At 46.5% G+C, this 27,861-nt stretch overlaps 1 protein-coding gene across 7 annotated transcripts in view; it reads left to right on the plus strand.

Moving 5' to 3' along the window:
* Positions 1-27,861, plus strand: part of MCF2L2 (MCF.2 cell line derived transforming sequence-like 2) — a 2,345,299-nt gene that overhangs the window by 351,327 nt on the left and 1,966,111 nt on the right. For all 7 annotated transcript variants that reach the window (XM_085635348.1, XM_085635350.1, XM_085635347.1 and 4 more), the window contains exon 2: positions 6,702-6,785. In XM_085635348.1, coding sequence (XP_085491474.1) covers positions 6,702-6,785 — 84 coding nt within the window. The remainder of the gene's footprint in view (positions 1-6,701; positions 6,786-27,861) is intronic.

A 27,861-nucleotide genomic window follows, 5' to 3' on the forward strand; every position in this document is an offset into this window, starting at 1 on the left:
ACAGAGAGTGACGGACTAGCTGAGAGAGAGACTGACTGGCTGAGAGAGAGACTGACTGACAGAGAGACTGACTGACTGAGGTAGAGACTGATTGAGCGAGAGACTGACAGAGAGAGAGAGAGAGACTGGCAGAGAGAGAAAGACAGAGAGATAGAGACAGAGAGACTAATTGACTGACAGAGAGACTGGCTGACTGAGAGAGAGACTGGCTGATAGAAAGAGACTGACTGAGGTAGAGAGAGACTGAGAGAGAGAGAGAGAGAGAGAGAGAGAGAGAGAGAGACTGAGAGAGAGAGAGGCTGGCAGAGAGAGAGAGAGAGAGAGAGACAGAGACTGACTGTGAGAGACTGACTGACACAGAGACTGTCTGACAGAGAGTGACGGACTGGCTGAGAGAGACTGACTGACTGGCTGACAGAGAGACTGACTGACTGACAGAGAGACTGACTGACAGAGAGACTGACTGACTGACAGAGAGAGACAGACTGACTGACAGAGAGAGAGACTGACTGACAGAGAGAGAGACTGGCTGATAGAAAGAGACTGACTGAGAGAGACTGACAGAGAGACTGACTGGCTGAGAGAGAGAGACTGACTGACTGACAGAGAGACTGACTGACCGAGAGACTGACTGACTGAGGTAGAGAGAGACTGACTGGGAGAGAGACTGGCAGAGAGAGAGAGAGAGACAGAGACTGACTGAGTGAGACTAACTGACTGACAGAGAGACTGACTGACTGACAGAGAGACTGACTGACTGACAGAGAGACTGACTGACAGAGAGAGACGGACTGACTAAGAGAGAGACGGACTGACTAAGAGAGAGACTGGCTGCTAGAAAGAGACTGACTGAGAGAGACTGACGGAGTTGAAAGCAAGTCTGCAGTTTAATGAAGCAGCTTGCCATACCATTAGATGTCACGAGATGCCAGGTTTCCCTTTCCTTGGAGTACCTTTTCTTGATCACTACTACTGACAGATAGAGACTGACTGACTGAGAGAGAGACTGGCAGAGAGAGAGAGAGGGAGACTGACTGACTGACAGAGAGAGAGGCTGACAGAGAGAGAGACTGACTGACCGGCAGAGAGACTGACTGACAGAGAGAAAAAGACTGACTGACTGAGAGAGACTGACTGACGGAGAGAGACTGTGATGGAATTGAGGTCAAAATGTGTATGAAGCTATGCAATGCCTCTTAAGATTGCTATTGTCTTCTAATAAAAATGTATTATCAAAAAGTGCTCTTTGTAGTTACATCTGCTAATTTCACTATTTTAGGAGACACAAATATACACCTAGACTCCTCCTCAGATCATGCCACCTTAGGTTTTACGGAAACTATGAAGGTCCTCGGCCTCAAAATACTTACCACCATGCCCACACATAATGCAGGTCATATCCTTGACTGCATTTGTTCAAACTTGGACACACTTCTTGTAAAACCTCCCCAAGAATTAACCTGGTCCGATCACAGCTACATCCCTTTTGAACTCCAAGGAATAATGAAACATAAACCAGGGATAAAGCCTTGCGTCCCCCAGGGTGGGCCCCACTGGAAGAACCTGACAGGAAAACCGGGGTTCCTAACCAAGGCACTAGAAACCAGACCATCAGCAGTAGGGAACCCTGAGAAGGATAGCCAGTCCTTCAGAGAATGGATGGATGCCCTAGCTACGGAAAATGACAAAATAAAACCAAGTTTAAGGCGCAAAAAGAAACATAGAACCTCTGCCCCCTGGTTTTCCCAAACCCTAAAGGAAGAACAAAGGAAGGTTAGAGCATTAGAGCGGACCTGGCGCAGAAAATATAATATAACTGATCAGTCCAGGTACAAAGTGGCTCGCCGACACTACCATGGGATGATAAAAATAGCCAAAAAGGACTTTTTCACCGATGCCATAACCAATAGTAACAACAAACAAAAAGATATCTTCAATATTGTCAACTCCTATATCAATCCAAAGAACATGCAGAGAGACATTCCCCCCTCCCAAACCCTATGTAATAACATCGCGGACTACTTCAACGAGAAAATACAGACGATCAGCAAAGATTTCCCATACCCCTCCCCCCTGGAAGAGTCCCAAACAAAAAACAATAACGCGGCAAGCCAGTTAGCCTTCTTTCAGGAAGTTAGCCTGGAAGAATCTAAGAGAAAAATCCTTAAAATCAAATCTGGCTCCCCGTTTGACCCCTGCCCCCCTTATGTTCTCCACACCATGGTGGAGATCGTAAATCCCATCATCAATAATATTATTAACTCTTCACTCTCCCGGGGAGTAGTCCCTGAGGAATGGAAACTAGCAGCAGTAAGACCCTTACAAAAAAAACATCATCAGACCCTACCATCCTCACTAATCTACGACCTATTTCACTACTCCATACTTTCTGTAAACTTACAGAAAAGGAAGTAAATCAACAGCTCACCACTTTTCTAGAGGCAAATAATATCTGGCACCCAAACCAAGCTGGTTTCAGAGCAAAGCATTCGACGGAATCGGCTCTAATTTTTTCCTTGGAAACACTTAGAGCAGCACTAGACAAGGGCAGAAAAGCAGTCCTCATACTTTTAGACCTGTCCGCGGCTTTCGACACGGTGTCTCACACCATCTTGATAGACCGACTAGCCGCGGCAGGGATAACTGCTAAGGTACTGAGCTGGCTAAAGAGTTTCCTAACAAACAGACGGCAAGTGGTCACCTTGGGCCATTTTAGATCAGCAGAGATTCCACTAAACTCAGGTGTTCCGCAGGGCTCATGCCTGAGTCCGACGCTTTTTAATGTATACATGGCCCCCCTGATTACCCTCATATCATCCTTCGGCATAGCTACCATCTCATATGCGGATGACACACAACTCATCCTAGTGATGGAGGATGAATCCAGCGAAGCAGAAGTTAGACTCAAAAACTGCATTAAGGCCACTTTCCACTGGATGAGCACGAATCATCTTAAATGTAACTCTGGGAAGACTGAGATTCTACCCTTTGGAAAAAACAACTCTTTCAACCCAACTCTATGGTGGCCAGAAGACGCTATCGTCCCCCCTAATACAGCTAATGCAGTCCGAAATTTGGGGATAAAATGTGACCCTTCTCTGAGTTTCCAACAACAAGCAACAGCCGTGGCAGGGACCTGCTTCGGCATAATAAAAGGACTCAGGAAATTTTTTGATCTGATCCCATTTGCAGCGAGGAAGATGGTGGCAGTAGCCCTCATTACCTCCCGCATCGATTACTGCAATAGCATATACGCAGGAACAAATAGGACGGTATGCCATAAACTGCAAATGGTACAGCATGCAGCGGCCAGACTAGTGTTGGGATGGAAAAGAAGGACCTCAGCTTCAACAGCTATGAGCACCCTACATTGGCTGCCAATACATAAAAGGGTGCTGTTTAAAATCCTGTTAATCACCTTTAGGGCATTTAACAAAACAGGACCCAAATACATTGAAAACATGTTCCAACACTACGTTCCCTCACGATGTTTAAGATCCCAAAGTGAGAATCTTCTTACCATCCCCAAGTTTAGACTGAAAACCAAAGGAGGTAAAGCCCTGGCAGTTTTGGGGTCCAAAGCCTGGAATTCTCTGCCGCCCCCACTCCGACAAATCCCCACAGAAATCCCTTTCAGAAGGACCCTTAAAACCTGGATTTATACTTTATCCGACACAAAATGCAAGAATATGATATAACATTCCAACCCAATTACATCACAAGAATCAATTTCATCTGGTTCTTTCACACTCAGAAGCGCAAAGATGCTCCGTGGAGTGCAACCCGCGCTATACAAAAAACATTTACATTACATTTTGAAATACAGCATTGTCTAATGTTTTGAAACGGGTTTGATTTTTTTTACTCTAGCCCCGCCCCCCACTGACCCCGCCCCCCCCTCCCACTAACCCCACCCCCCCTCCCACTAACCCCACCCCTACCGGTGCAGCCCTCAGCCACAAACAAGCTGTAATTTTGGCCCCGACAGAAAGTTTGTGAGTACCCATGATATAGCGGAACGAGGCTGAAGGTGACTTACAATATCATTATCATCTACGGCAGCTGGTACTTTATTCCATGTAATACATGGTAACACCATCACCTTCCCCACAAGCCGCTTAAATCCTTGGTGTGTAGCTATTGATGTAACAATAGCCCCTGCAGCACCCATGGTGCGGAGGGCCTCCGGGCTCCAGGGTGCCCCCTCCTGGACAGTGCACGGGCAGTGAGGTCCCTGTCCTTAAAGCTACTGACTGGGTCCAGAGCTGGGGGGGGCCCCCTCTGTGAAATTTGTTGGGGGCCCCCTTAGATTTCGTTACACCACTGGTTCTGCACCAATTTATACTTTGCTCTCATCAGCGGCGGCCAGCATGGATCGGAGGTAGTGGGGCTGGGGCGGGAGGGGGGAGGACGCTGGGGAAGCAGGTATTAAAAAATTAAATAAAAAACTTACCCTTTCGCCGCTTCCTCGCCGCGTCTCTCCTCCGTAGTCCTCCCTCGCTGGCCTGGACAGGAAGCAATCCCAGACTCCTTACTCAGCCAATCATCACAACTCTGGCGTAGCAGCATTGTGATTGGTCTGAGCGCTGTGTTTCGGCGCTCAGACACTGACTGCGAGCCTGACCATGTTCTACACGCAGGCTGTAAAGCAGCCTGGATGAAGAACATGCGAAGTGTGTAAGATTGTTTGGCCAGCCCGAGAGGGCCAGCCAACCAGTAATTGCGCACTTAGGAGGGTGCTACCACTTCTTCCCTGCCCACGCCCCCTCACGCAAAGCTGCAGAACTAGGAGAAAATAAAATGATAACGCAAGTTATTATCATTTTATTTTCCCTTTATTTCACTGCTAAAAAGCAGTGGGGCGACACTCCTCTGCCTTAGCGAAGGAGCCGCCACTGGCTCTCCTGCGTTTTATATTCAAAACTGCATGAAAGTAACGCAAGGATTTGTTGGGTCATGTAAACCCAGCACTCCAAAGGAGACCAGGGAGGCCGTGCAGTATTCCCCCCTGGCTCCTTAACAGAACATATGTTTAAGGCCTAAAGTGCGCATGTTTGGGTGGCTGTAGCCCATTTGAGAGACCCCCCTAATTTTTTCTTCCCATTTAAAGCCCTGGAAGAGGGTGATGTGTTGGCGCTCTACAGAAGCCTTCTAAGAATACATAAATAAAGAGATGAATACAATCAGTGAAAGCCATATGGTTGCATCCTGCGTGCTGACATAGCCATTGAGGAATGGAGAGCTTATCAATGGGCAATGACTAGCTGCCCGCTGTGAAGGCCGCCAGGCACAGCAGTGATACAGAAGGACGTCTTTTATGGGGAGGAGGCAGATGGCCACAAAGAAGACCATAACCACATCTCCGACAAATGGAGGATTCCTAAGGCCACCTTGGTGGTCATATGGGGCTTTCAATCTTTGGACAGGGCATTAACAAACATGCTGCGTGCGTGCGCGCGTGCGGTGAATGTTTCGGTGAGGAGGATGGAATGTTCGGGACGAAACCTTCCAAGATCCCTGAGGGAGTCGAAGTGACAGTTGGTGATCTCACGTGACAGGACGTTATTTATTATCGTGAGCTGTGCCACGCGACCGGTTCTTAAAAAACAGAAATGTTCCTGTTCACCTTACCTTCATGGTGCCTCTCCACCAAATACACTGCAGTCCAGTGGCATGGTAATGCTTCTTTCAAATAATCAGGCATTTTATTGATTTTATGCACAAACAAATGGGACAGAATAGAAAACATGACACAGTACAAAGCACTCCAGTAGGAGAGCTCTGTGCATTAGACAAGGAGATAGCGCTTTATCAGCCAAAACCTAACAGGGTGCTTCCGCCTCGGGAGCCTCCCACATCCTTCAGGTGATGCTAGCTTTAAAGATAAGCTGGGCTTTGTGCCCGCGGCTGTGGTAGCCTCCTGATGTCAACAGAGCTTGTGTCGCAGACATGATACCCACGCACTTCAAGAAGAGGCGAGTTGGAGCCGCCTCCAGACATCCGCTTGCATTATTTACAAGATCTGACACGCAGCCGGGTCGCCGCGAGTTCACTCGCCGGCAGGACAGTTTGGAGTCCCCCCAAAAACCTGACCCCCTCCCCCCCCCCCCCCCCCCACCCTCCTCCTTTGTGACTGCACCTACAGCTGTGCCTGGCTTCCTTTCATTCTGCGCTTCAAAGACGCCAGCTCTGCTCGCAAAATAATTTGCCATTGTTTCTCACATCTCATTTCCTCTTTTTTTTATTTTTGGTGAGAACATTAAAATGCACAGAAACTGCGCAGGGTTTAAAAATGAGAATTGAACTGGGGTACGTTTTCTGCAGACCGTTGTGAAAGGCCAAGCTCTGGAAGAACAGTTTAAACGGGGCGCGTGGCCAACCGTCTGGAGAATTCCCTAGACGAACCCGAAGAATGATTTATGAATGCATACTATATGACACGCTATAGAACCTGCACAGCCCATGTTTAATGTGGAAACATTACCCTGCACACAAAGCAATACTGTGGGGCGCGTGCACGGGTTTCCCCCGCGTCAGAGCCTTCCTCTCGCGAGTCATGTGCTAACATACCGCGCGCGCCAGGCCCTGTCACCCTCTGAGGGCCCTCTTTGTGGTGCCCCGCGCTGGGCCGCGTGCGTTTCTTTGCTTTCGCTGCTCAAGCATCTCTGGTATTCATTGGGCCCCTTTTCCTTTCTCCACAGATGAAATCATGCAGCAGGAGATAAGGCCTCTGGTGGCAGTGGACATTATAGAACAGCTTCACAAGCAGTTCGCCACCCTCTCAGGTAAGAACAGCTCTTTACTTTTTTTTTTTTTTGGAAATCAGCTGGCATGAAGTGTTTTGGGAAATATGACCTTTAGGAAAAGAAGTGGTACTTACAAATATTTTTTTCTTTCATCTTTTTTTCATCTGATCTTCCTCCATCCAAAAGCGAATTGCATTGTATTTGCATTTGTGTAGTGCTTTACACCCGTGCCTAGGCTTCAAAGCGCTTTTCGGTGGACACGTCACATGCTACTCAGTGGGTCCTGCTTGGTTGGGAGATGGTGGATTTAGGGAGTGGGTTATGTTGGAACTATTGTGGTGTCACTTGTGGTGGCCACAGGGTTGCCCTTATCATGTCACAAGTTACGGCACTCCAGCTTTTAGTGGAGTGTGAGATAGAGTGGTGCACCCTTATAAATCATAGTGTATTTTGCGTCTTTATTGTGTGGCCTATGCATGAAGTGTTTTGGTGTAGGGCATGATGGTGTGCGCTTATTGTATCATGTGTAGCTGCCCTTGACCCTGGAGTGGGGAAGACTGTAGGATAGGATATGTTATGATTATCCATAAGATCAGCGTAGGATGGATAGAGTGTGGGTTTATAGTGTGGCCTATGTGGAAAATGTTTTGTTGTCTGTGGTGATGAACAGATGGCTGTTATTAACATGTCTCAGTGATTCTGTAGGTGCGCTGCGGCGTAGATCGGAGCAAAGAGGGTTGAAACAATCCTTTGCATATGCTAATATCTTCTATATTTGATGTTCCAACGTCCATTCCACTAACAGTACTTCTTCAGAACAGCCTGTGATCTCTCTCATTCTAAATTTAGCAAAACAATTTGTCTTGAGCTGTGGCTCAGAGGGTTCTCTGGTAGATTTGTGGTAAGTGTGCCAATCATGCTATTAAGATTATTAATATTGTTTCCACCTTGAAAGTTGCTTTTTTTATGAAGCTACCTCAGTAATGAGAGGCCTCTGCTCTTCGTGGTAGATTATGGAAGGTTTCATTGAGGACTTCTTGGAGGGTATCTTGCCGTAGAATGTGCAGACAAGATTGACACGTTGCCCGGTACAGAGGCAAAGTACCAGATCATTTCCTGAGAAGACCCCTAGCTGCCACTTGTGCGTTCAAAGGGGAAGCCCTCAAGAGTGAAGTTAAACACCAAGAGCCTGTAGCTCTGGAGGGAACACACCTTCTTAAGATCCACAGACTGGGTGGAGAGTTCCCCTGAGTGGCAAAATCGGGATCAGAAAACCTTGCGATGACAAGACCCCCAAAATTACAAAGAATATACCCAAGGGAAAGTAACCCTGTGAGAGGCAGAATAGAGTAGATTCTTAGATCACTAGAGATGTTAAGAAAAATAAAATATTTTTATCTCTGTAATAGGACTGATCACATATTGAAAGTCAGTTAGAGATTTCAGGCTGTGTTGCATTGCTGACCGTGAAGCCCCACTTAGGCCGGGGGTGTCACCAGGATCGGGGTTGGCGCAGTACTGCGAAGCCATGGTCATCACCTTGAGGTGTGGACTTGGCTTAAAAAGAGGAATGAGGAATAGTGCAAAATAATCCCATACACACACAAACACATTCGAGCAGTGTTATTTTATTGACATTCAAGTACTGTAAATCTCATCAAAGGCGGAAGTAGAAGCCATAGATGGTAGGATATTTTTCATTGTCTCTTGAAATTTTATATTATATCTGACAACTTGAAACGAAACCAACCCATTTCTACGCTCTCTGTCTGCCACAAAACCTCAACATACATGCCAGCACCCATACTTGTATTTTGGAAGACTCTTACCTGACTACTAGTTGTGCGCTGTGCAAGAACTACCAGTGTTTTTCAAGCACATTATCTCTTTTTAAATATGTGTATATGCTGCAGCGTGGAAAGTCAAATTCCCCCTTCGTCACAGACCAAATATCGCAATAACACACTCACTCAAATACATTCATTGGTGGGCCCATAACACCAACACTCACACTTCATTGATCTGTTTCCCTAGAGGGATAAGTTTCCAAACGCTGACATGAAAGGAATATCTTTTACCTAAACCCTAATGCACATTGAATACTTTTCTGATATTCCCCTCATTTGGTGATGAATCAGACAGTTCTTTTTATGGTTTAGTGATTCAATTCATTTATTTATACTCTTCTCTTAATCTAATTTCTTCAAATAATCGACACAACACGTTTGTCAATTAATTAAAACATAGTTTATCTAATTAGATTGCAAATTTTTAGAAATCATCGTCTAAACTGCAGAACATCATATTTACCTAATCTGGCTATTAGTCGTACTCTAAGTCAGTCAAGTTGTGGAAAATCTTTAAATTCATCAAAGTCAGGCCGCAATTCAGTCTCTCAAAGATTTAGGATAACAGCTGTCCAGCAGTGTCACCGTCCTCTCCATCAGCATAACGTCAGGAAATTCGCAGCAAGACAAATCGGACGACAAGAGCCCCTCCTCACTATTCTACCGTCTTTTTATAATGTTTTTAATGTCAAAATGTATCAAGATTCAGTTTTAGACAGTCCTCTTTGGTGGATTTGGGGTCACTCGATAAGGTTCTCACATAGTCCGCAAGATTAAGTCATCGCACTTGCTGGTTCCGGTTTTAAAGACAGTCCATTGTTGTGGTCCTGGCAACTCTCCCAGTATGACCTTGATGGGTACATCTTCTCCTGGGGTCAGGACGAGGCCATTGTTGCTGGCAGTGACGCATGCGCACTTCACCCAAAACCTCGTGAGACAGCAGCAGTCACGTCGTATGTCTCAGTCAGCCATCTTTATGAAGGCCCAAATGGTCAACTTAAGCAAAACAAACACAAAAACGTAATTAAACATTGAAATGGCTAAATAAATGTTAAACCCTCACTAATTCCCCTATGTGTAAGTAATTATCTAGCATGATAGCAACTTTAAAAGCATTTATATTCACCCAGTGATGTCATCTGGTGCAACTTACAATTACATCACAAAAGCAACATATATCATGCAATACTCTAATTTTCTACCATTAGTATGCGTACATATATTAATATACAATTAGTTTAGCCATGCAAAATGCAAATCCCACGTGTAATTCTTTTGTTAATATAATTGGTGAGTTTTCACTTCAAACAAATTAATAATATTACTATTAGTTGATTATTCAGATTAATATAAACATGCAGAATGGGGGGGATATACAAAATTTTGTACTACCCGCACCAGCATATACATCCATTGGCATTCCTACATGCGAACCCAGTTGGTCATAGAGAGGGTAGGAGGTTGGAGTTAAGGTACTGCCAATGCAGAGTCTAAATGAACAGTATATAGACATTTAGACCAAGCCAGGATTTAAGTTTGTATACTGTATACATATGGACGTCCGCTGTCAGCACAAAAGTAACCTCCTACTATCAATACATCAGAAAACCCCCTGAATGATTCAGAATGGTCTACATTTGTGGGCTGTGTTCTTATTTCAGGTTAATTTGATGTCTAGCTGGAACCACTACCTTGGCCTTCAGAGGAAGTATGCCATAAGGTTATACACCACATACCTTCTGTAAGAAATTGGGCTAATGGTTGAGATGGGGTGAAAACCTACTCTAGCAGTAACCACAACCCTTGTCAGGGTGAGGCACAAACCAGCTCTAAATTAGCCTGTGCTCACCCCTCTGGTGGCTTGGCACAGAATAGTCAGGCTTAATTTAGAGGCAATGAGTAAAGTATTTGTGCATCACTTCAAACAGCAATAAAGTGGAAACGTGGGCTTTCATTGACTGGGAATAGAAGAAATCCACAAGGAAAGCCAGCTTGAAGCCTACTCAAGACAGAACAAGTTAGATGAGTGGATTAGTGCATCATCACTATTTGAAAAGTTAAGCAGTGAGTCAGTAATAGCTGTCTGCATATTTGGCTGGTGGAAGCATACTGGCATGTCAGCTCATGCATGTTCCGTAGTATATGTGACTAAAAATTGCCTAAAAATAAGTACATGTGAATACTTTACATACAATATTCGTTGTTATTATGTTCCACAATTCAACGTAATCTTATTTTGTGTAATTTTGATTTTTTTTGTTAATGTTTTAATTGTGTCATTAAAGATGTGTACATTATTAATCCAAGTATAAGGAATTTATGATGACATTCGCAATGGTGTACTTAGTAAGGGGAGGAGTTTGAGGGGTTATGGGAGCTAGGAGGGTCCGATTGAAGGTACTTCTTGAAGAGATGGGCAATTTTGGTAAATTTAGAACCAAAGTAGAGTTGAAGCAATGCAAATCTGTGTGTGTGGGGGAGGGGGTGGAATGGAGTGTGGCACCAGCTCCTTGACATATAGGTGAAGATCTCTTCGTCTTTTTTGTTTTTTTCACCTCTTGTTTTCGAGTCTGACATTTTCATTGCTTTCTGTGTTACATTTTAGGCAGATAGGCAGGCATTAGTGGCAACTGGAATATAATTGATGCATTTGGGTGTAAACCAGGCGCACTTCTTTTAGGACAGCCAGTGAAAGTTTATTAGGGGTTGTCTGATGGGCTTATGCTTTTCCCTAAATAACACAATAAGCCCTCGGGTCCGAGCAATGGACTACCGGTTGTCCCAATGAGAGAAAAAGGAAAAACAGTGCTGTGGGAAAGGGGGGAGTGTCCCTTTTAAGGACGGTTTCCCTCATACACCAAAGGTGTCATGCTTCATCATGGGTATACCTCCTCGCGTCACGGACCTAGTCGTGAAGCGGGCTACAATCCCCTCGCTGTGAAGGGGGAGCTCAGGGATGTTTTAGTGAGGTAAAGGGGTATTACTAAGACCCAATGTGAGCGAATGTGTGAGTGAGGTAGTGCAGTGCTGACTAACAGTGAGGATAATTAAAACTAGCTACAAGGTAAGCCTACCATAGTTTATTGATGCTTCCTGGTGCCAGGATTAAAACCAAAAATCGAGTAGTGTAGCTACCATAATTAGAGACAGCTGCACTGAAAAGTGATCAACATGTTTCAGCCATATTGGCCTATAATAGTGTCGTGGCCTTCTTCAGGAGCTCTTATGTAATCGCTATTGCAAGTGTGTGAACAAAAACATTAAAGATAAGGGTGTACTAGCAAAAGCGATGCAGTGTAATACAAGACCAGTGATCCGGCTGTTCAGCAGATTCACCGGTGTACCGGTGACGATATAAAAAGAACATACCGCGCCGACAGAAAGTGGGGTACAGCGTGTTTAAACCACACTCTCACATATCTAGAGAGACAACTCAGCGCACTTTAGATGAGTATCGTAAGTGCTATACAGCAAAATAAGTGCGTACTCTAGCAGTTACTTAATATCGAACACTCACCTGCAAATGTCAGGTATCTTACATCATCTGTCCCTGGCACATGGCCCTAGGTACAAAAGCCCATCCAACCTATTGAGTAGAGGTGGGGGCATATAAAATTATAATACTGCCTACTAACATGTTAGCGAATAAGTATCCAGTAACAGAAAGAGGTAAATGCAAGGTTTGAATAAACTAATGTTGTTTGCCAGGATGCACCCATGGTTACAAAATATTCGCAAAAGGTGCTGGGTGTGAAATAAATATCAGATTAGGCTTAGGGGCGGTGTCCCAGGGCTTATGACAGCAGGTTTGTAGGAACTTCAAGCTGTGTAAATAGAGTTAAAGATACCTGGGGCCCCGCGAGAAAGCGGTGTGGATCCCGACCTCGCTAAGCCCTGTTGTAATGTAAGTAACCCTGGGGTAGCTCTTGCACAGACGTAATGCCTGGAGTGTTACCCATCAAGGGGTAAAATGCTAACAGTCCCAGATAATGTCCCTACCAATGTGAAAAGAGATGTAAGGGGGAATTCACATCGAGCACGTGATGCCCGAACTGCAGTACCAGCATGTAAAACCCTTTCGAATATGGTACAGGCTCGGGCCGGCAAGGGTGAAAAAGGGAAACTGTGTTTCCAGATTACAGCAGCAGTACTGGACCCCTCAGCATATTTACGCTTCGTGAGGAACAAAGCCTATTGCAAGGCGGCGCTTAGAATATGGGATCGCGTGAAGGAACATACCGCTCAACTTCAGCGTGGCAGCAGCAACATCTGTCCGGGAAGCAGGAAAACGCTGTCACAGGGCAGGGATCTGGGTTATAACGGAGTTATGACCCGGACGTAGCCCATCATACAACCGGAAGTGTTACTTCGGCATGCGGGGAGCTGTAGTTTTTAGTCGGTGTGGCACCGATCCCAGTGTGCATTTCAAATTAAAAGAGGAGCCCTCATAGGTATGCGAGCGCGGGTAACTTCGACCTCATACAACACAATGAGAAAGACATCATTATCCTCACAGAAACTTGGTTCAATCCCTCGTACACTCCTATCCTAGACCTCCTGGTGCCCCCTACCCATGACATAATTCTTCTAGACAGAGTTAAGAAGCTGGGAGGTGGCTTAACTTGTATACATCGGAGCACGCTCGCAGTCTCCCTCTCAGAGTCCTCTTCGCCAGTAACATGCGAATACCTTTGTCTCAACATCTCTAGTAACAATCACCTGGTTTGCAAACCCCCGGGGGACAACCTCCCCTTCATCGAACAATTAATGGAAATCATCTCTGGCAATGTGGATTCCGCGCAGTCCCACATCTACCTTGGGGACTTCAACCTTCATTGGTCGAACCCTAATGACCAAGCAGTATCATGCCTCAATTCTTTCTTGAATGATCACGAGTTGATTCAACATTGTGACCAGCCTACCCATATTAAAGGGGAAACACTAGACCTCATCATCACCAAAGGACACACCATAACAATGGATTCCATCATACCTTGCGATTAGTCTGACCATCACATCATTACCTTCCATATCAACTTTGAGGTGTCTCTGAGTAAGGCTCAAACAACAAAACCAAAGATTTGGAAAAGGGACCTCAGAGATATCAACACAGCCGATCTAGCAACCCGCTGTAAATGTGCTCTCTCTTCCCAAGTGGACATGTACGAGGTCCATGCACTCACAGACTTCTACATCTCTTCCATCTCTAGCATCATGGATTCCATGGCTCCACTCCAACAAAAAAATGTACCTACAAAAATATCCAAACCATGGTTCAACGGCAACCTGAACTCGGAACGTCGCAATCTAAGGGCTATCGAACGTTCCTGGAGATCCACTCCATCCGCGGACCAGCTAAAAATCCTTAGATCAGCAAGAAGCTCTTATAACAAACAAATCAAGACAGCTAAGGCGGAATATTTCAGATCCCAACTTAACTAAGCTGCAAATGGCCCCAAGAAACTTTTTGAACTGGTTAAACAACAATCGGTGGAAGCCCCTAACCGATCTGATTCTGAAGTCAGCCCTCCCTCATGTGATGATCTGGCTGCTTTCTTTACAGATAAATCTAGACTCATTAACATGGATCTTGAAACCAGGCGAGCTCTATTGCTCCCCAATGGGTCTGCACCCCCTCCGGCCTTACTAGACAAGTTTGAACTGAGTAGCCGGGGTATTAAGAACAATGCATCCTGGGACACCTTTACCCCCCTCAATGAAAGTGACATCAAAAAAGGTTCTTCGGAGTATCAACCCATCTAATCACTTCAGTGACCCGTTACCACCCTCCATCTTCAAAGAAATTAAGGATGCCATCTCTCCCATCTGGACAAAGATCGTCAATGCATGATCCCAGAATTCCTAAAAGCTGCACAGGTAACACCTATATTAAAAACACCTACTGCAGACAGCGCTGATCTTAACAACTTCCGCCCTATCTCCAGCATTCCCACACTAGCCAAACTCCTTGAAAAATGCGTCCAACTCTGTGCGCACATTGAACATTTCCATCTCCTGGACCAACACCAATCTGGCTTTCGGAGTGGGCACAGCACTGAATCGGCTCTCACTCACGTGATGGATGACATTTTAATAATGCTTGACCAAAATGAATCTTGCCTCCTTATCCTCCTTGACCTTTCATCTACATTTGACACTGTCAATCACGACAACCTCCTAGTCATTCTGGAGCATAGGATGGGCCTCTCTGGTTAGGTTCTGCAATGGTTCTCGTCCTTCCTCCCGCACAGATCCCAAAGAGTTAAGGCGAACCACTCTCTCTCCCAGCCATCACCAGTCACCATGGGGGTTCCCCAAGGGTCCACTTTATCTCCCATTCTCTTCAAACTGTTCCTGGAACCATTAGCTAATGTACTAAAATCCATGGACATTCTCTTCCATACGTATGCAGACGACACCCAACTCTATCTGAAAATCTCCTCTCCGGATAACATCACTTCACTCAACTCCACCCTACTGACTACTCAAAACTGGTTAACTGAGAACCACCTCCTGCTAAACACCACCAAAACAGAATTCCTTCTCATTTCTCCCCCGAAACACACTCTTAAAATCAACCTCTGGATGAACCAACTCACCGCCTTCAACTGCTCCCCCCGCATTATTGACTCAGCTAAATCTCTAGGAATCACCCTGGACAAGCACTTGAATATGAAGACTCATATCAGCAATGTGTGCAAGGGAGCTAACCAGCTTCTGAGGACACTCAGGAATCTCAAATCTTTCCTACCTCTAGCGGACTTCAAGCAAGAGGTCCAAGCGCTTGTTTTGCCGAGGCTTGACTATGGCAGTGCTACGCTTTGTGGCCTCCCCAAATATACCTTGGTCCCACTAAGGTCATCATTGAACGCGGCGGCCAGATTGGTTACGGGCACCAAGCGAAATGCCCACATCTCCCCTGTCTTAAAATCTCTAAAGTGGCTGCCCTATGAAGCTAGAATTCAGCTATAGATTGCCTGCCTTTCTCACAAAGCCCTCCACTTCAAAACCTCCAACTATCTAGCGCAAAAGCTAGAACTATCCGGAGGGGGTAGACCGTCTAGGAGTGCTAACACTCTCCTCCTGAAACCTCAGATCTTTCGCAAAAAGAGAACATGCCAACGAGCCTTCTCCGGCTCTGCACCAAAAATCTGGAACTCTCCTCCACCTGAAATTCATAGAATCTCCTCCAAGGGTGCTTTCAAATTGGAAGTAAAAAGATTCCTCATGAATAGGTTCTTACCTTATTAAGATGTGCGACTGTCTGCTCTAATTGCATTGGACATACTCCAGAATTTGTTTTTAATCTTGAATATTATTATTGTTTTTTTTGTTGTTTTTTTTCCCTCTCCTTCCTCCCTTGTTGTCTCATTTGCTACCCTTCTATGTCGATATGTATCAGCGACTAGCCCATTCTTTGCTGACCCCAGGATTTGTTACCGGCCTGTTATGTGAGCCCTATTTGATTAATTGTCTATGTATTTTCCCCATTTGACTCATGTACTGAACTGTTACCTTCCTTTCCTTCAAATTGTAAAGCACTCTGATATCCCTCGGGATCAAGGTCACACTATATAGAACTTTATAAATAAATAAATAAATAAACATACGAAAGCCTCATTTGGTATGAAGGCGGCTAAAAACACTCTGACCAGTGCCTTAAGGGAACATAGTGTGTTCTCTGCTCCACGTAGGATTTGATCAGCACCCACCCTACATGAGTGTGTTACATGTCTGTTAAATAAACGGTGATACCGCGAACCTCTGATCGAGCCGGTACAGTTTGGAGGAAAACACATAAATATGTGCAATTAGTAACCTACACGTGCATGTAAAGGTGGTGCAATAAATGAGCCAACATATGTGGTGTGTGTTTGCTGCTAATGGACCAAGCGTACCCCAAGTGTAACTTAATTCATTGTCATAGTATGCGGACAGTGTCCGCTCTTCCTATGCCAGCTGCACGTCATATGAGCCAAGATGTGGCAGTGTGACAGCTGTGTTTATGTTAGCATGCGTAGCACCCAGTAGTCCGAAAAAAGAAAGTTTATCAGGACTAGTAAAGCTAAAAGACATTAGATGTGTGATAAAACCCCCAATCAGACAGACGAATAACGGGGTTGCCCACTGTCCCCATACTATGACAATGGAAAAAGTAACACTTGGAGTACGTTCGGTCCATTAGCCACAAAGGCACTGGTCAGCGTGTTTTTAGCCGCCTTCATACCAAATGAGGCTTTCGTATGTTACCCAAGCTCGCATACGCATGAGGGCTCCTCTTTTGATTCGAAATGCGCACTGGGATAGGTGCCACACCGGCTAAAAACTACGGCTCCCAGCATGCCGAAGTAACGCTTCCGATTGAATGATGAGCTACATCCAGGTCATTACTCCATTGTAACCTGGATCCCTGCCCTGTGGCAGCATTTTCCTGCTTCCCGAACAGACGCTGCTGGTGCCACGCTAAAGTTGAGCGGTAAGTTCCCTCACACAATCCCATATTGCAAGCTCTGCCTTGCCCTAGGCTTTGTTCCTCACGCAGCGCAAATATGCTGAGTGGCCCGGTACTGCTGCTTGAATCTGAGAAACACACTTTCCCCCCTTTTTCACACTTGCCGGCCCGAGCCTGTACCACATTGGAAAGGGTTTTACATGCTGGTATTGCAGTTCGGGGCATCACGCTCGATGTGAATTCCCCCTTACATCTCTTTTCACATCTGGGACTGTTAGCATTTTACCACTTGATTGGTAACACACCAGGCATTACGTCTGTGCAAGAGCTACCCCTTGGTTACTTACATTACAACAGGTCTCTGCGGCGTCGGATTCCACACTGGTTTCTCGCCGGGCCCCAGGTATCTTTAACTCTGTTTACACAGCTTGAAGTTCCTACATACCTGCTGTCACAAGCCCTGGAACACCGCCCCTAAGCCTAATCTGATATTTATTTCACACCCACCACCTTTTGTGACTATTCTGTAACCATGGGTGCATCCTGGCAAACAACATTAGTTTATTCAAACCTTGCATTTACCTCTTTCTGTTACTGGATACTTATTCTCATACATGCTAGTAGGCAGCATTATAATTTTTTATGCCCCCACCTCTACTCATTAGGTTGGATGGGCGTTTGTACCTAGGGCCATGTGCCAGGGACAGATGATGTAAGATACCTGACATTTGCAGGTGAGTGTTTGATATTAAGTAACTGCTCGACTACGCACTTATTTTGCTGTATGGCACTTGCGATACTCACCTAAAGTGCGCTGAGTTGTGTCTCTAGATATGTGAGAGTGTGGTTTAAACACGCTGTACCCCAGTTTCTAACGGTGCGGTATGTTGTTTTTATACCATCACAGGTACACCGGTGAATCTGCTGAACAGCGGGATTACTGGTTTTGTATTCCACTGCGTCGTTTTTGCTAGTGCACCCTTATCTTTAATGTTTTTGTTCACACACTTGCAGTAGCTATTACATAAGAGATCCTGAAGAAGGTCACAACACTATTATAGGTCAATATGGCTGAAACATGTTGATCACTTTTCAGTGCAGCTGTCTCTTATTACGGCAGCCACACTACTCGAATTTTTGTTTTAATCCTGGCACCAGGAAGCATCAATAAACTATGGTAGGCTTACCTTGTAGCTAGTTTTAATTATCCTTACTGTTTAGTCAGCACTGCACAACCTCACTCACACATTCGCTCACATTGGGTCTTAGTAATACCCCTTTTCCTCATCAAAACATCCATGAGCTCCTCCCTCACAGCGAGGGGATTGTAGCCCGCGTCACGACTAGGTTCGTGACGCGAGGAGGTATGTCCATGATGAAGCATGACACCTTTGGTGTGTGAGGGAAACCGTCCTTAAAAGGGACACTCCCTTCTTTCCCACAGCACTGTTTTTCCTTTTTCTCTCATTGGGCAACCGGTAGTCCAGTGCTCGGACCCGAGGGCTTATTGCGTTATTTATTGTCTGAATTGGGGAGAGTGCCCTCGCTGGTCCTTAATCTCCTCCAGCCCCCATTGTGTATTGTGGCTTATGTTTTTCCCAACATTTAACAAAGTTGACTGTGGCACAGATAAAGGCTTCAGGGAGACAGTGAGGGGTTGGGAATGCTGCCAGTAAGGCATTAGCGCTCACAAGATGGAATGTTACCAGAGCTTGCAAGAAGTTCCTCAGGTCTCCTTCAGAGAGCAATGACATTCCTGTGAATCAGAGAGCTTTGATCGCAGAAAGATAAAACTTTCTAGGTGACATACAGAACGAAACAGAAGGTTCAGTATCAGGCCGGCTTTAGGGCCGTGCGACTGGTGCGGCCACACTGGGCTCTGACCTGGACGGGGGTTGCTGACCTCAGGGGGGGCCGCTGTGTTTAGCAATAACTTACGATTTGAAAACACCTGCAGCAGAGTTCCTTGTGCGTTCAGTTTTCAGGCAGCATTAAAAATGTCAAGATAGCTCACATGATTAATGTTTCTGCTAGAAAGAGAGATCAGAGATTTGTATACTGCCAGTTTTGAGTCTCCATAATGTAGCACACAGGGGATAATAATCCTGCTGCAAAGAACGCGTACTGTGCAGATCACAGATCTGTATTTTATGGGGATAGCTGAGTGGATTACTACAGTTGTCACAGAGATCTTTAGTTACCGCAGTTCATAAGATACAACCCTAATATAGAACAGTGACTGTTATAAACTGTCATCAAAGAGCTACATGCAAACTGCATAAAATAGGTTAAGAAGTTCTGTTTTTTCCCGCTAGTCTTTCATTACCTATTCCTAAATGTTGCCGAAAAGGGTTTGTTTGGGTAAATATGCCTTCTTATTAGTAAAGCCGGCCTTTACCAGTGCTTTAAAACAAATTAAATGTATGTGAGAGAGGAGCTATGAAGAGATGAAGGGCACTTTTGCGCAGTGGTCGTGAGGGAATCTGAAGAGGTGGTCATGACTGTCGCAGCGGGCGCCAACAGCTCTAAAGCCAGCCCTGTTCCTTATCAATGGCGAAACCGTTATCTAGCCTCTTTGGCCTTGGGGGTGGTTTGGGGACCAGAGAGCTTTGATCGCAGAAAGATAACATTTTCTTGGTGACATAGGAAACGAAAGAGAAGGTGCATTATCAGGGCTGGCTTTAGAGAGGTGCAACTGGTGCGGCCGCACTGACGCTGACCTGGGGAGGGGGTGGTGAGCTCAAGGGGACGCTGTGTTTAGCAATAACTTGCGATTTAAAAACACCTGCAGCAGAGTTTCTTGTGCGTTTAGTTATCAGGCAGCATTAAAAATGTCAAAATGGCTCATTGGATTAATGTTTGTGCTAGAGAGAGATCAGAGATTTTCCTAGTGCCAGTTTTGAGTCGCCATAATGTAGCACACGGGACAATAAGCCTGCTGCAAAGAACGCGTACTGTGTAGATCACAGATCTGTATTTTATGTGCATAGCTGAGTGGCAGAGCCGGACTGGCCATAGCGGACACCGGGCATTTCCCCAGTGGGCTGCCAGGGTGGGGGCCGGTTTTGGTCCCCTGGGGGGCCGTTTTTGTTACAGGGACGCTTTTGCAGCATAGCTGCAATATCGGCCCTGTAACAAAATTGGCCGAAACCGGCCTTGGTAAACAGCTTGGCCGCACCCCCATCCCCCTGGGGGGCCAGCCGAGCACTTTGCCAGGGCCGGTTTTGGTTCCCAGTCCCGCCCTGCTGAGTGGATTACTACTTTTGTCACGGAGATCCTTTTGTTACCGCCGTTCATAAGATACAACCCTAATATAGAACAGTGACTGTTACGAACTGTCATCAAAGAGCTGCCGAAAAGGGTATGTTTGGTTAAATATGCCTTCTTATTAGTAAAGCCAGCCTTTACCAGTGTTTTAAAACAAAGGAAATGTATGTGAGAGAGGGGCTATGGAGAGATGAAGGACACTTTTGCCACGAGGGAATCCGAGGAGGTGGTCTTGATTGTCGCACAGGGCGCCAACAGCTCTAAAGCCGTCCCTGTTCAGTATCAATGGTGAAACCGTTATCTAGCCTCTTTGGATTCTTAAGGGGTGAGGTGGTATTCTGTCATAACACCAAGGCATTGCTAAATTAGACATGTTTTGGTTGGTGTTATTAGGATTAATTTTGTCAAGCTTTTTTTAGATACAATCAAGAACGTTGTTAAGGAATAGATTGTACAAACTGAGTTGTCTGTATGATGTTTTGATGTATGAATTGTTTCATTCATGGGAAGAGAAGAAACTTTTAATATTGACCAATATTAATGATTTGATCTAGCAAGGTCTTTTCTAGACCAGAACCATAAGAATCGAGTTTTTCAACTAAGCTTTGTGATGCCCTTTGTGTGATGAATGCAGGAGACTGAGGCATGTATGTGTACATAAGTGATTGGATGAGTGTGTTCTATCATGTTTTCAAAAACACCTTATGTATACGTTTTGCATAAAAAATATATATAATGGAATGAAAATGATGACCCTATTGTAAATGAGAAATACATGTATTACTACTAGGGATGAATAAAGACATGTTGATGTGAATCAAAATTGTACTGAACCCTTACCTCATTTATGTCAAAATGAAGATGGTTGTCTATTGATAATGCAAGGTTGGATGGGGATTCTTTTTGTAATTTTGAGATACCAGGCGACATAGCCAGCTACACACAGTGTGGAGATAATTAAATCCAGATATGGGTGGCGGGCGGTAATGTCTAAGTGGCTATGTGTTCAAGATTCACAGAGCAGCACATGCTGCCCAGGGATAGCTTTAGGGCATTTGCGACTGATGTGGGTGGGGTAGAAAATGAGTCCTGAAGGATTGTAAAATTAGGAAACTATTCACTGAAAGCAAATCTATAAAAAACACTAAGAAGCTTACCTATGTATTCCATATTTGACACTGAAGACACTCTTAAATGGATTGAGGTGAAATTACTATTGGTTTTACCATTTGACTAGGCTTTGATTCCAACCATGGCTCAAGAATCAGAAGTGAGAGAAGATGGTCCTAACTTGTGTATGTAAGACCTTATCAAAATGCTCTTAGCACATCACTGATAAGTGGTTAGAGACCCATGTTGTTTTTTAAAGGCGTTAAAATAAACAAATTCTGTTTAATTTGGTGTCTGCAAACAATAAAGGGCTTTGTTCAGACTTTAATTTAAAAAAATAAGTGTCTGGCCCAAGATATGGCTTAGAATGCACCTGCAGCTTGCAACACCACTGCCAGTGCTGCAGAATTGCAGCACCAATGTTCTAGACACACTACTATTATTATTTTTTAAATTATAGTCAATTGCTAAACTGATGTCCTCCGCTAAAAATAAGGAGACAGCTCCACTACGTGGAGGACTGTCAAAAGAAAAGTGCCTATGTTGGGATTTAAGGGCCTCATTACGATGGCAGTGGGACCACCGAGGTCAGCCCGTCTGTGGCGGTCCCACCGACATCGGACCCAGCAGTACCGCCTGCTGCATGCTGATGGCGGCCAGATGGTTGGCGGTCAGAGAGACTGACCGCCACGCATCTGACGGGCTCTAGACCTTCGAAGCGTCCGCTATCCCTACAATGGTGGCGGTGCCTGCCATGCACCCAGTAGAGATTACGATGTCCCTTTCCGCCGGCTGTTTCATGGCGGTTTACCTGCCATGAAAAGGCTGTCAGAAAGGGACATTGGGGGCCCGTTGCGGGCCTCCTTCTCCCCTGGCCCTTCCGATATGGGCCCTGGGGGGCACCTATGGTGCTATAGGTGCCCGCTACATATCCCTGCACCATGTGGCAGGCACAGCATGGTGCCTGCCACATAGTGCAGGGATATGTACAGAGTGTATATTTTGTACTGTGGCATGTGCTGCAGCCCGCAGGGGTGGTGTAGTGGGCAAAAGAACGATGGATTTAACCCAGATCTTTTGACTGGGGGAGAATGTATGCATTGTCAGCATTCCGTCCATCATTTGTTTGTTGTAACGCTTTTCGCCCTAAGTGGGATGGGTATTCCCAGACGTGGGACCCGTGCTCACTACGCCACTGGAGTCAAGCTATCCTGGCTGATGATGGCTGATAGCCAGAAACCGGTCCTAGGATGCTTGATTCTGGTCCAGGGAAGACATGGCTTGGCAGTTCGGGCTGGACTGTTCCCATGAGGCACAGGGTCAAGACTGATTTGCATATGGCCATGTCTAAACTGGGGTGGTGTAGTGGGCAAAAGAACGATGGATTTAACCCAGATCTTTTGACTGGGGGAGAATGTATGCATTGTCAGCATTCCGTCCATCATTTGTTTGTTGTAACGCTTTTCGCCCTAAGTGGGATGGGTATTCCCAGACGTGGGACCCGTGCTCACTACGCCACTGGAGTCAAGCTATCCTGGCTGATGACGGCTGATAGCCAGAAACCGGTCCTAGGATGCTTGATTCTGGTCCAGGGAAGACATGGCTTGGCAGTTCGGGCTGGACTGTTCCCATGAGGCACAGGGTCAAGACTGATTTGCATATGGCCATGTCTAAACTGGGGTGGTGTAGTGGGCAAAAGAACGATGGATTTAACCCAGATCTTTTGACTGGGGGAGAATGTATGCATTGTCAGCATTCCGTCCATCATTTGTTTGTTGTAACGCTTTTCGCCCTAAGTGGGATGGGTATTCCCAGACGTGGGACCCGTGCTCACTACGCCACTGGAGTCAAGCTATCCTAGCTGATGACGGCTGATAGCCAGAAACCGGTCCTAGGATGCTTGATTCTGGTCCAGGGAAGACATGGCTTGGCAGTTCGGGCTGGACTGTTCCCATGAGGCACAGGGTCAAGACTGATTTGCATATGGCCATGTCTAAACTGGGGTGGTGTAGTGGGCAAAAGAACGATGGATTTAACCCAGATCTTTTGACTGGGGGAGAATGTATGCATTGTCAGCATTCCGTCCATCATTTGTTTGTTGTAACGCTTTTCGCCCTAAGTGGGATGGGTATTCCCAGACGTGGGACCCGTGCTCACTACGCCACTGGAGTCAAGCTATCCTGGCTGATGACGGCTGATAGCCAGAAACCGGTCCTAGGATGCTTGATTCTGGTCCAGGGAAGACATGGCTTGGCAGTTCGAGCTGGACTGTTCCCATGAGGCAGAGGGTCAAGACTGATTTGCATATGGCCATGTCTAAACTGGGGTGGTGTAGTGGGCAAAAGAACGATGGATTTAACCCAGATCTTTTGACTGGGGGAGTATGTATGCATTGTCAGCATTCCGTCCATCATTTGTTTGTTGTAACGCTTTTCGCCCTAAGTGGGATGGGTATTCCCAGACGTGGGACCCGTGCTCACTACGCCACTGGAGTCAAGCTATCCTGGCTGATGACGGCTGATAGCCAGAAACCGGTCCTAGGATGCTTGATTCTGGTCCAGGGAAGACATGGCTTGGCAGTTCGGGCTGGACTGTTCCCATGAGGCACAGGGTCAAGACTGATTTGCATATGGCCATGTCTAAACTGGGGTGATGTAGTGGGCAAAAGAACGATGGATTTAACCCAGATCTTTTGACTGGGGGAGAATGTATGCATTGTCAGCATTCCGTCCATCATTTGTTTGTTGTAACGCTTTTCGCCCTAAGTGGGATGGGTATTCCCAGACGTGGGACCCGTGCTCACTACGCCACTGGAGTCAAGCTATCCTGGCTGATGACGGCTGATAGCCAGAAACCGGTCCTAGGATGCTTGATTCTGGTCCAGGGAAGACATGGCTTGGCAGTTCGGGCTGGACTGTTCCCATGAGGCACAGGGTCAAGACTGATTTGCATATGGCCATGTCTAAACTGGGGTGATGTAGTGGGCAAAAGAACGATGGATTTAACCCAGATCTTTTGACTGGGGGAGAATGTATGCATTGTCAGCATTCCGTCCATCATTTGTTTGTTGTAACGCTTTTCGCCCTAAGTGGGATGGGTATTCCCAGACGTGGGACCCGTGCTCACTACGCCACTGGAGTCAAGCTATCCTGGCTGATGACGGCTGATAGCCAGAAACCGGTCCTAGGATGCTTGATTCTGGTCCAGGGAAGACATGGCTTGGCAGTTCGGGCTGGACTGTTCCCATGAGGCACAGGGTCAAGACTGATTTGCATATGGCCATGTCTAAACTGGGGTGGTGTAGTGGGCAAAAGAACGATGGATTTAACCCAGATCTTTTGACTGGGGGAGAATGTATGCATTGTCAGCATTCCGTCCATCATTTGTTTGTTGTAACGCTTTTCGCCCTAAGTGGGATGGGTATTCCCAGACGTGGGACCCGTGCTCACTACGCCACTGGAGTCAAGCTATCCTGGCTGATGACGGCTGATAGCCAGAAACCGGTCCTAGGATGCTTGATTCTGGTCCAGGGAAGACATGGCTTGGCAGTTCGGGCTGGACTGTTCCCATGAGGCACAGGGTCAAGACTGATTTGCATATGGCCATGTCTAAACTGGGGTGGTGTAGTGGGCAAAAGAACGATGGATTTAACCCAGATCTTTTGACTGGGGGAGAATGTATGCATTGTCAGCATTCCGTCCATCATTTGTTTGTTGTAACGCTTTTCGCCCTAAGTGGGATGGGTATTCCCAGACGTGGGACCCGTGCTCACTACGCCACTGGAGTCAAGCTATCCTGGCTGATGACGGCTGATAGCCAGAAACCGGTCCTAGGATGCTTGATTCTGGTCCAGGGAAGACATGGCTTGGCAGTTCGGGCTGGACTGTTCCCATGAGGCACAGGGTCAAGACTGATTTGCATATGGCCATGTCTAAACTGGGGTGGTGTAGTGGGCAAAAGAACGATGGATTTAACCCAGATCTTTTGACTGGGGGAGAATGTATGCATTGTCAGCATTCCGTCCATCATTTGTTTGTTGTAACGCTTTTCGCCCTAAGTGGGATGGGTATTCCCAGACGTGGGACCCGTGCTCACTACGCCACTGGAGTCAAGCTATCCTAGCTGATGACGGCTGATAGCCAGAAACCGGTCCTAGGATGCTTGATTCTGGTCCAGGGAAGACATGGCTTGGCAGTTCGGGCTGGACTGTTCCCATGAGGCACAGGGTCAAGACTGATTTGCATATGGCCATGTCTAAACTGGGGTGGTGTAGTGGCCAAAAGAACGATGGATTTAACCCAGATCTTTTGACTGGGGGAGAATGTATGCATTGTCAGCATTCCGTCCATCATTTGTTTGTTGTAACGCTTTTCGCCCTAAGTGGGATGGGTATTCCCAGACGTGGGACCCGTGCTCACTACGCCACTGGAGTCAAGCTATCCTGGCTGATGACGGCTGATAGCCAGAAACCGGTCCTAGGATGCTTGATTCTGGTCCAGGGAAGACATGGCTTGGCAGTTCGAGCTGGACTGTTCCCATGAGGCAGAGGGTCAAGACTGATTTGCATATGGCCATGTCTAAACTGGGGTGGTGTAGTGGGCAAAAGAACGATGGATTTAACCCAGATCTTTTGACTGGGGGAGAATGTATGCATTGTCAGCATTCCGTCCATCATTTGTTTGTTGTAACGCTTTTCGCCCTAAGTGGGATGGGTATTCCCAGACGTGGGACCCGTGCTCACTACGCCACTGGAGTCAAGCTATCCTGGCTGATGACGGCTGATAGCCAGAAACCGGTCCTAGGATGCTTGATTCTGGTCCAGGGAAGACATGGCTTGGCAGTTCGGGCTGGACTGTTCCCATGAGGCACAGGGTCAAGACTGATTTGCATATGGCCATGTCTAAACTGGGGTGATGTAGTGGGCAAAAGAACGATGGATTTAACCCAGATCTTTTGACTGGGGGAGAATGTATGCATTGTCAGCATTCCGTCCATCATTTGTTTGTTGTAACGCTTTTCGCCCTAAGTGGGATGGGTATTCCCAGACGTGGGACCCGTGCTCACTACGCCACTGGAGTCAAGCTATCCTGGCTGATGACGGCTGATAGCCAGAAACCGGTCCTAGGATGCTTGATTCTGGTCCAGGGAAGACATGGCTTGGCAGTTCGGGCTGGACTGTTCCCATGAGGCACAGGGTCAAGACTGATTTGCATATGGCCATGTCTAAACTGGGGTGATGTAGTGGGCAAAAGAACGATGGATTTAACCCAGATCTTTTGACTGGGGGAGAATGTATGCATTGTCAGCATTCCGTCCATCATTTGTTTGTTGTAACGCTTTTCGCCCTAAGTGGGATGGGTATTCCCAGACGTGGGACCCGTGCTCACTACGCCACTGGAGTCAAGCTATCCTGGCTGATGACGGCTGATAGCCAGAAACCGGTCCTAGGATGCTTGATTCTGGTCCAGGGAAGACATGGCTTGGCAGTTCGGGCTGGACTGTTCCCATGAGGCACAGGGTCAAGACTGATTTGCATATGGCCATGTCTAAACTGGGGTGGTGTAGTGGGCAAAAGAACGATGGATTTAACCCAGATCTTTTGACTGGGGGAGAATGTATGCATTGTCAGCATTCCGTCCATCATTTGTTTGTTGTAACGCTTTTCGCCCTAAGTGGGATGGGTATTCCCAGACGTGGGACCCGTGCTCACTACGCCACTGGAGTCAAGCTATCCTGGCTGATGACGGCTGATAGCCAGAAACCGGTCCTAGGATGCTTGATTCTGGTCCAGGGAAGACATGGCTTGGCAGTTCGGGCTGGACTGTTCCCATGAGGCACAGGGTCAAGACTGATTTGCATATGGCCATGTCTAAACTGGGGTGGTGTAGTGGGCAAAAGAACGATGGATTTAACCCAGATCTTTTGACTGGGGGAGAATGTATGCATTGTCAGCATTCCGTCCATCATTTGTTTGTTGTAACGCTTTTCGCCCTAAGTGGGATGGGTATTCCCAGACGTGGGACCCGTGCTCACTACGCCACTGGAGTCAAGCTATCCTGGCTGATGACGGCTGATAGCCAGAAACCGGTCCTAGGATGCTTGATTCTGGTCCAGGGAAGACATGGCTTGGCAGTTCGGGCTGGACTGTGCCCATGAGGCACAGGGTCAAGACTGATTTGCATATGGCCATGTCTAAACTGGGGTGGTGTAGTGGGCAAAAGAACGATGGATTTAACCCAGATCTTTTGACTGGGGGAGAATGTATGCATTGTCAGCATTCCGTCCATCATTTGTTTGTTGTAACGCTTTTCGCCCTAAGTGGGATGGGTATTCCCAGACGTGGGACCCGTGCTCACTACGCCACTGGAGTCAAGCTATCCTGGCTGATGACGGCTGATAGCCAGAAACCGGTCCTAGGATGCTTGATTCTGGTCCAGGG

The sequence above is a fragment of the Triturus cristatus genome, chromosome 11 (assembly GCF_964204655.1).
Source record: "Triturus cristatus chromosome 11, aTriCri1.1, whole genome shotgun sequence".
Classification (NCBI taxonomy): Eukaryota; Metazoa; Chordata; class Amphibia; order Caudata; family Salamandridae; genus Triturus; species Triturus cristatus.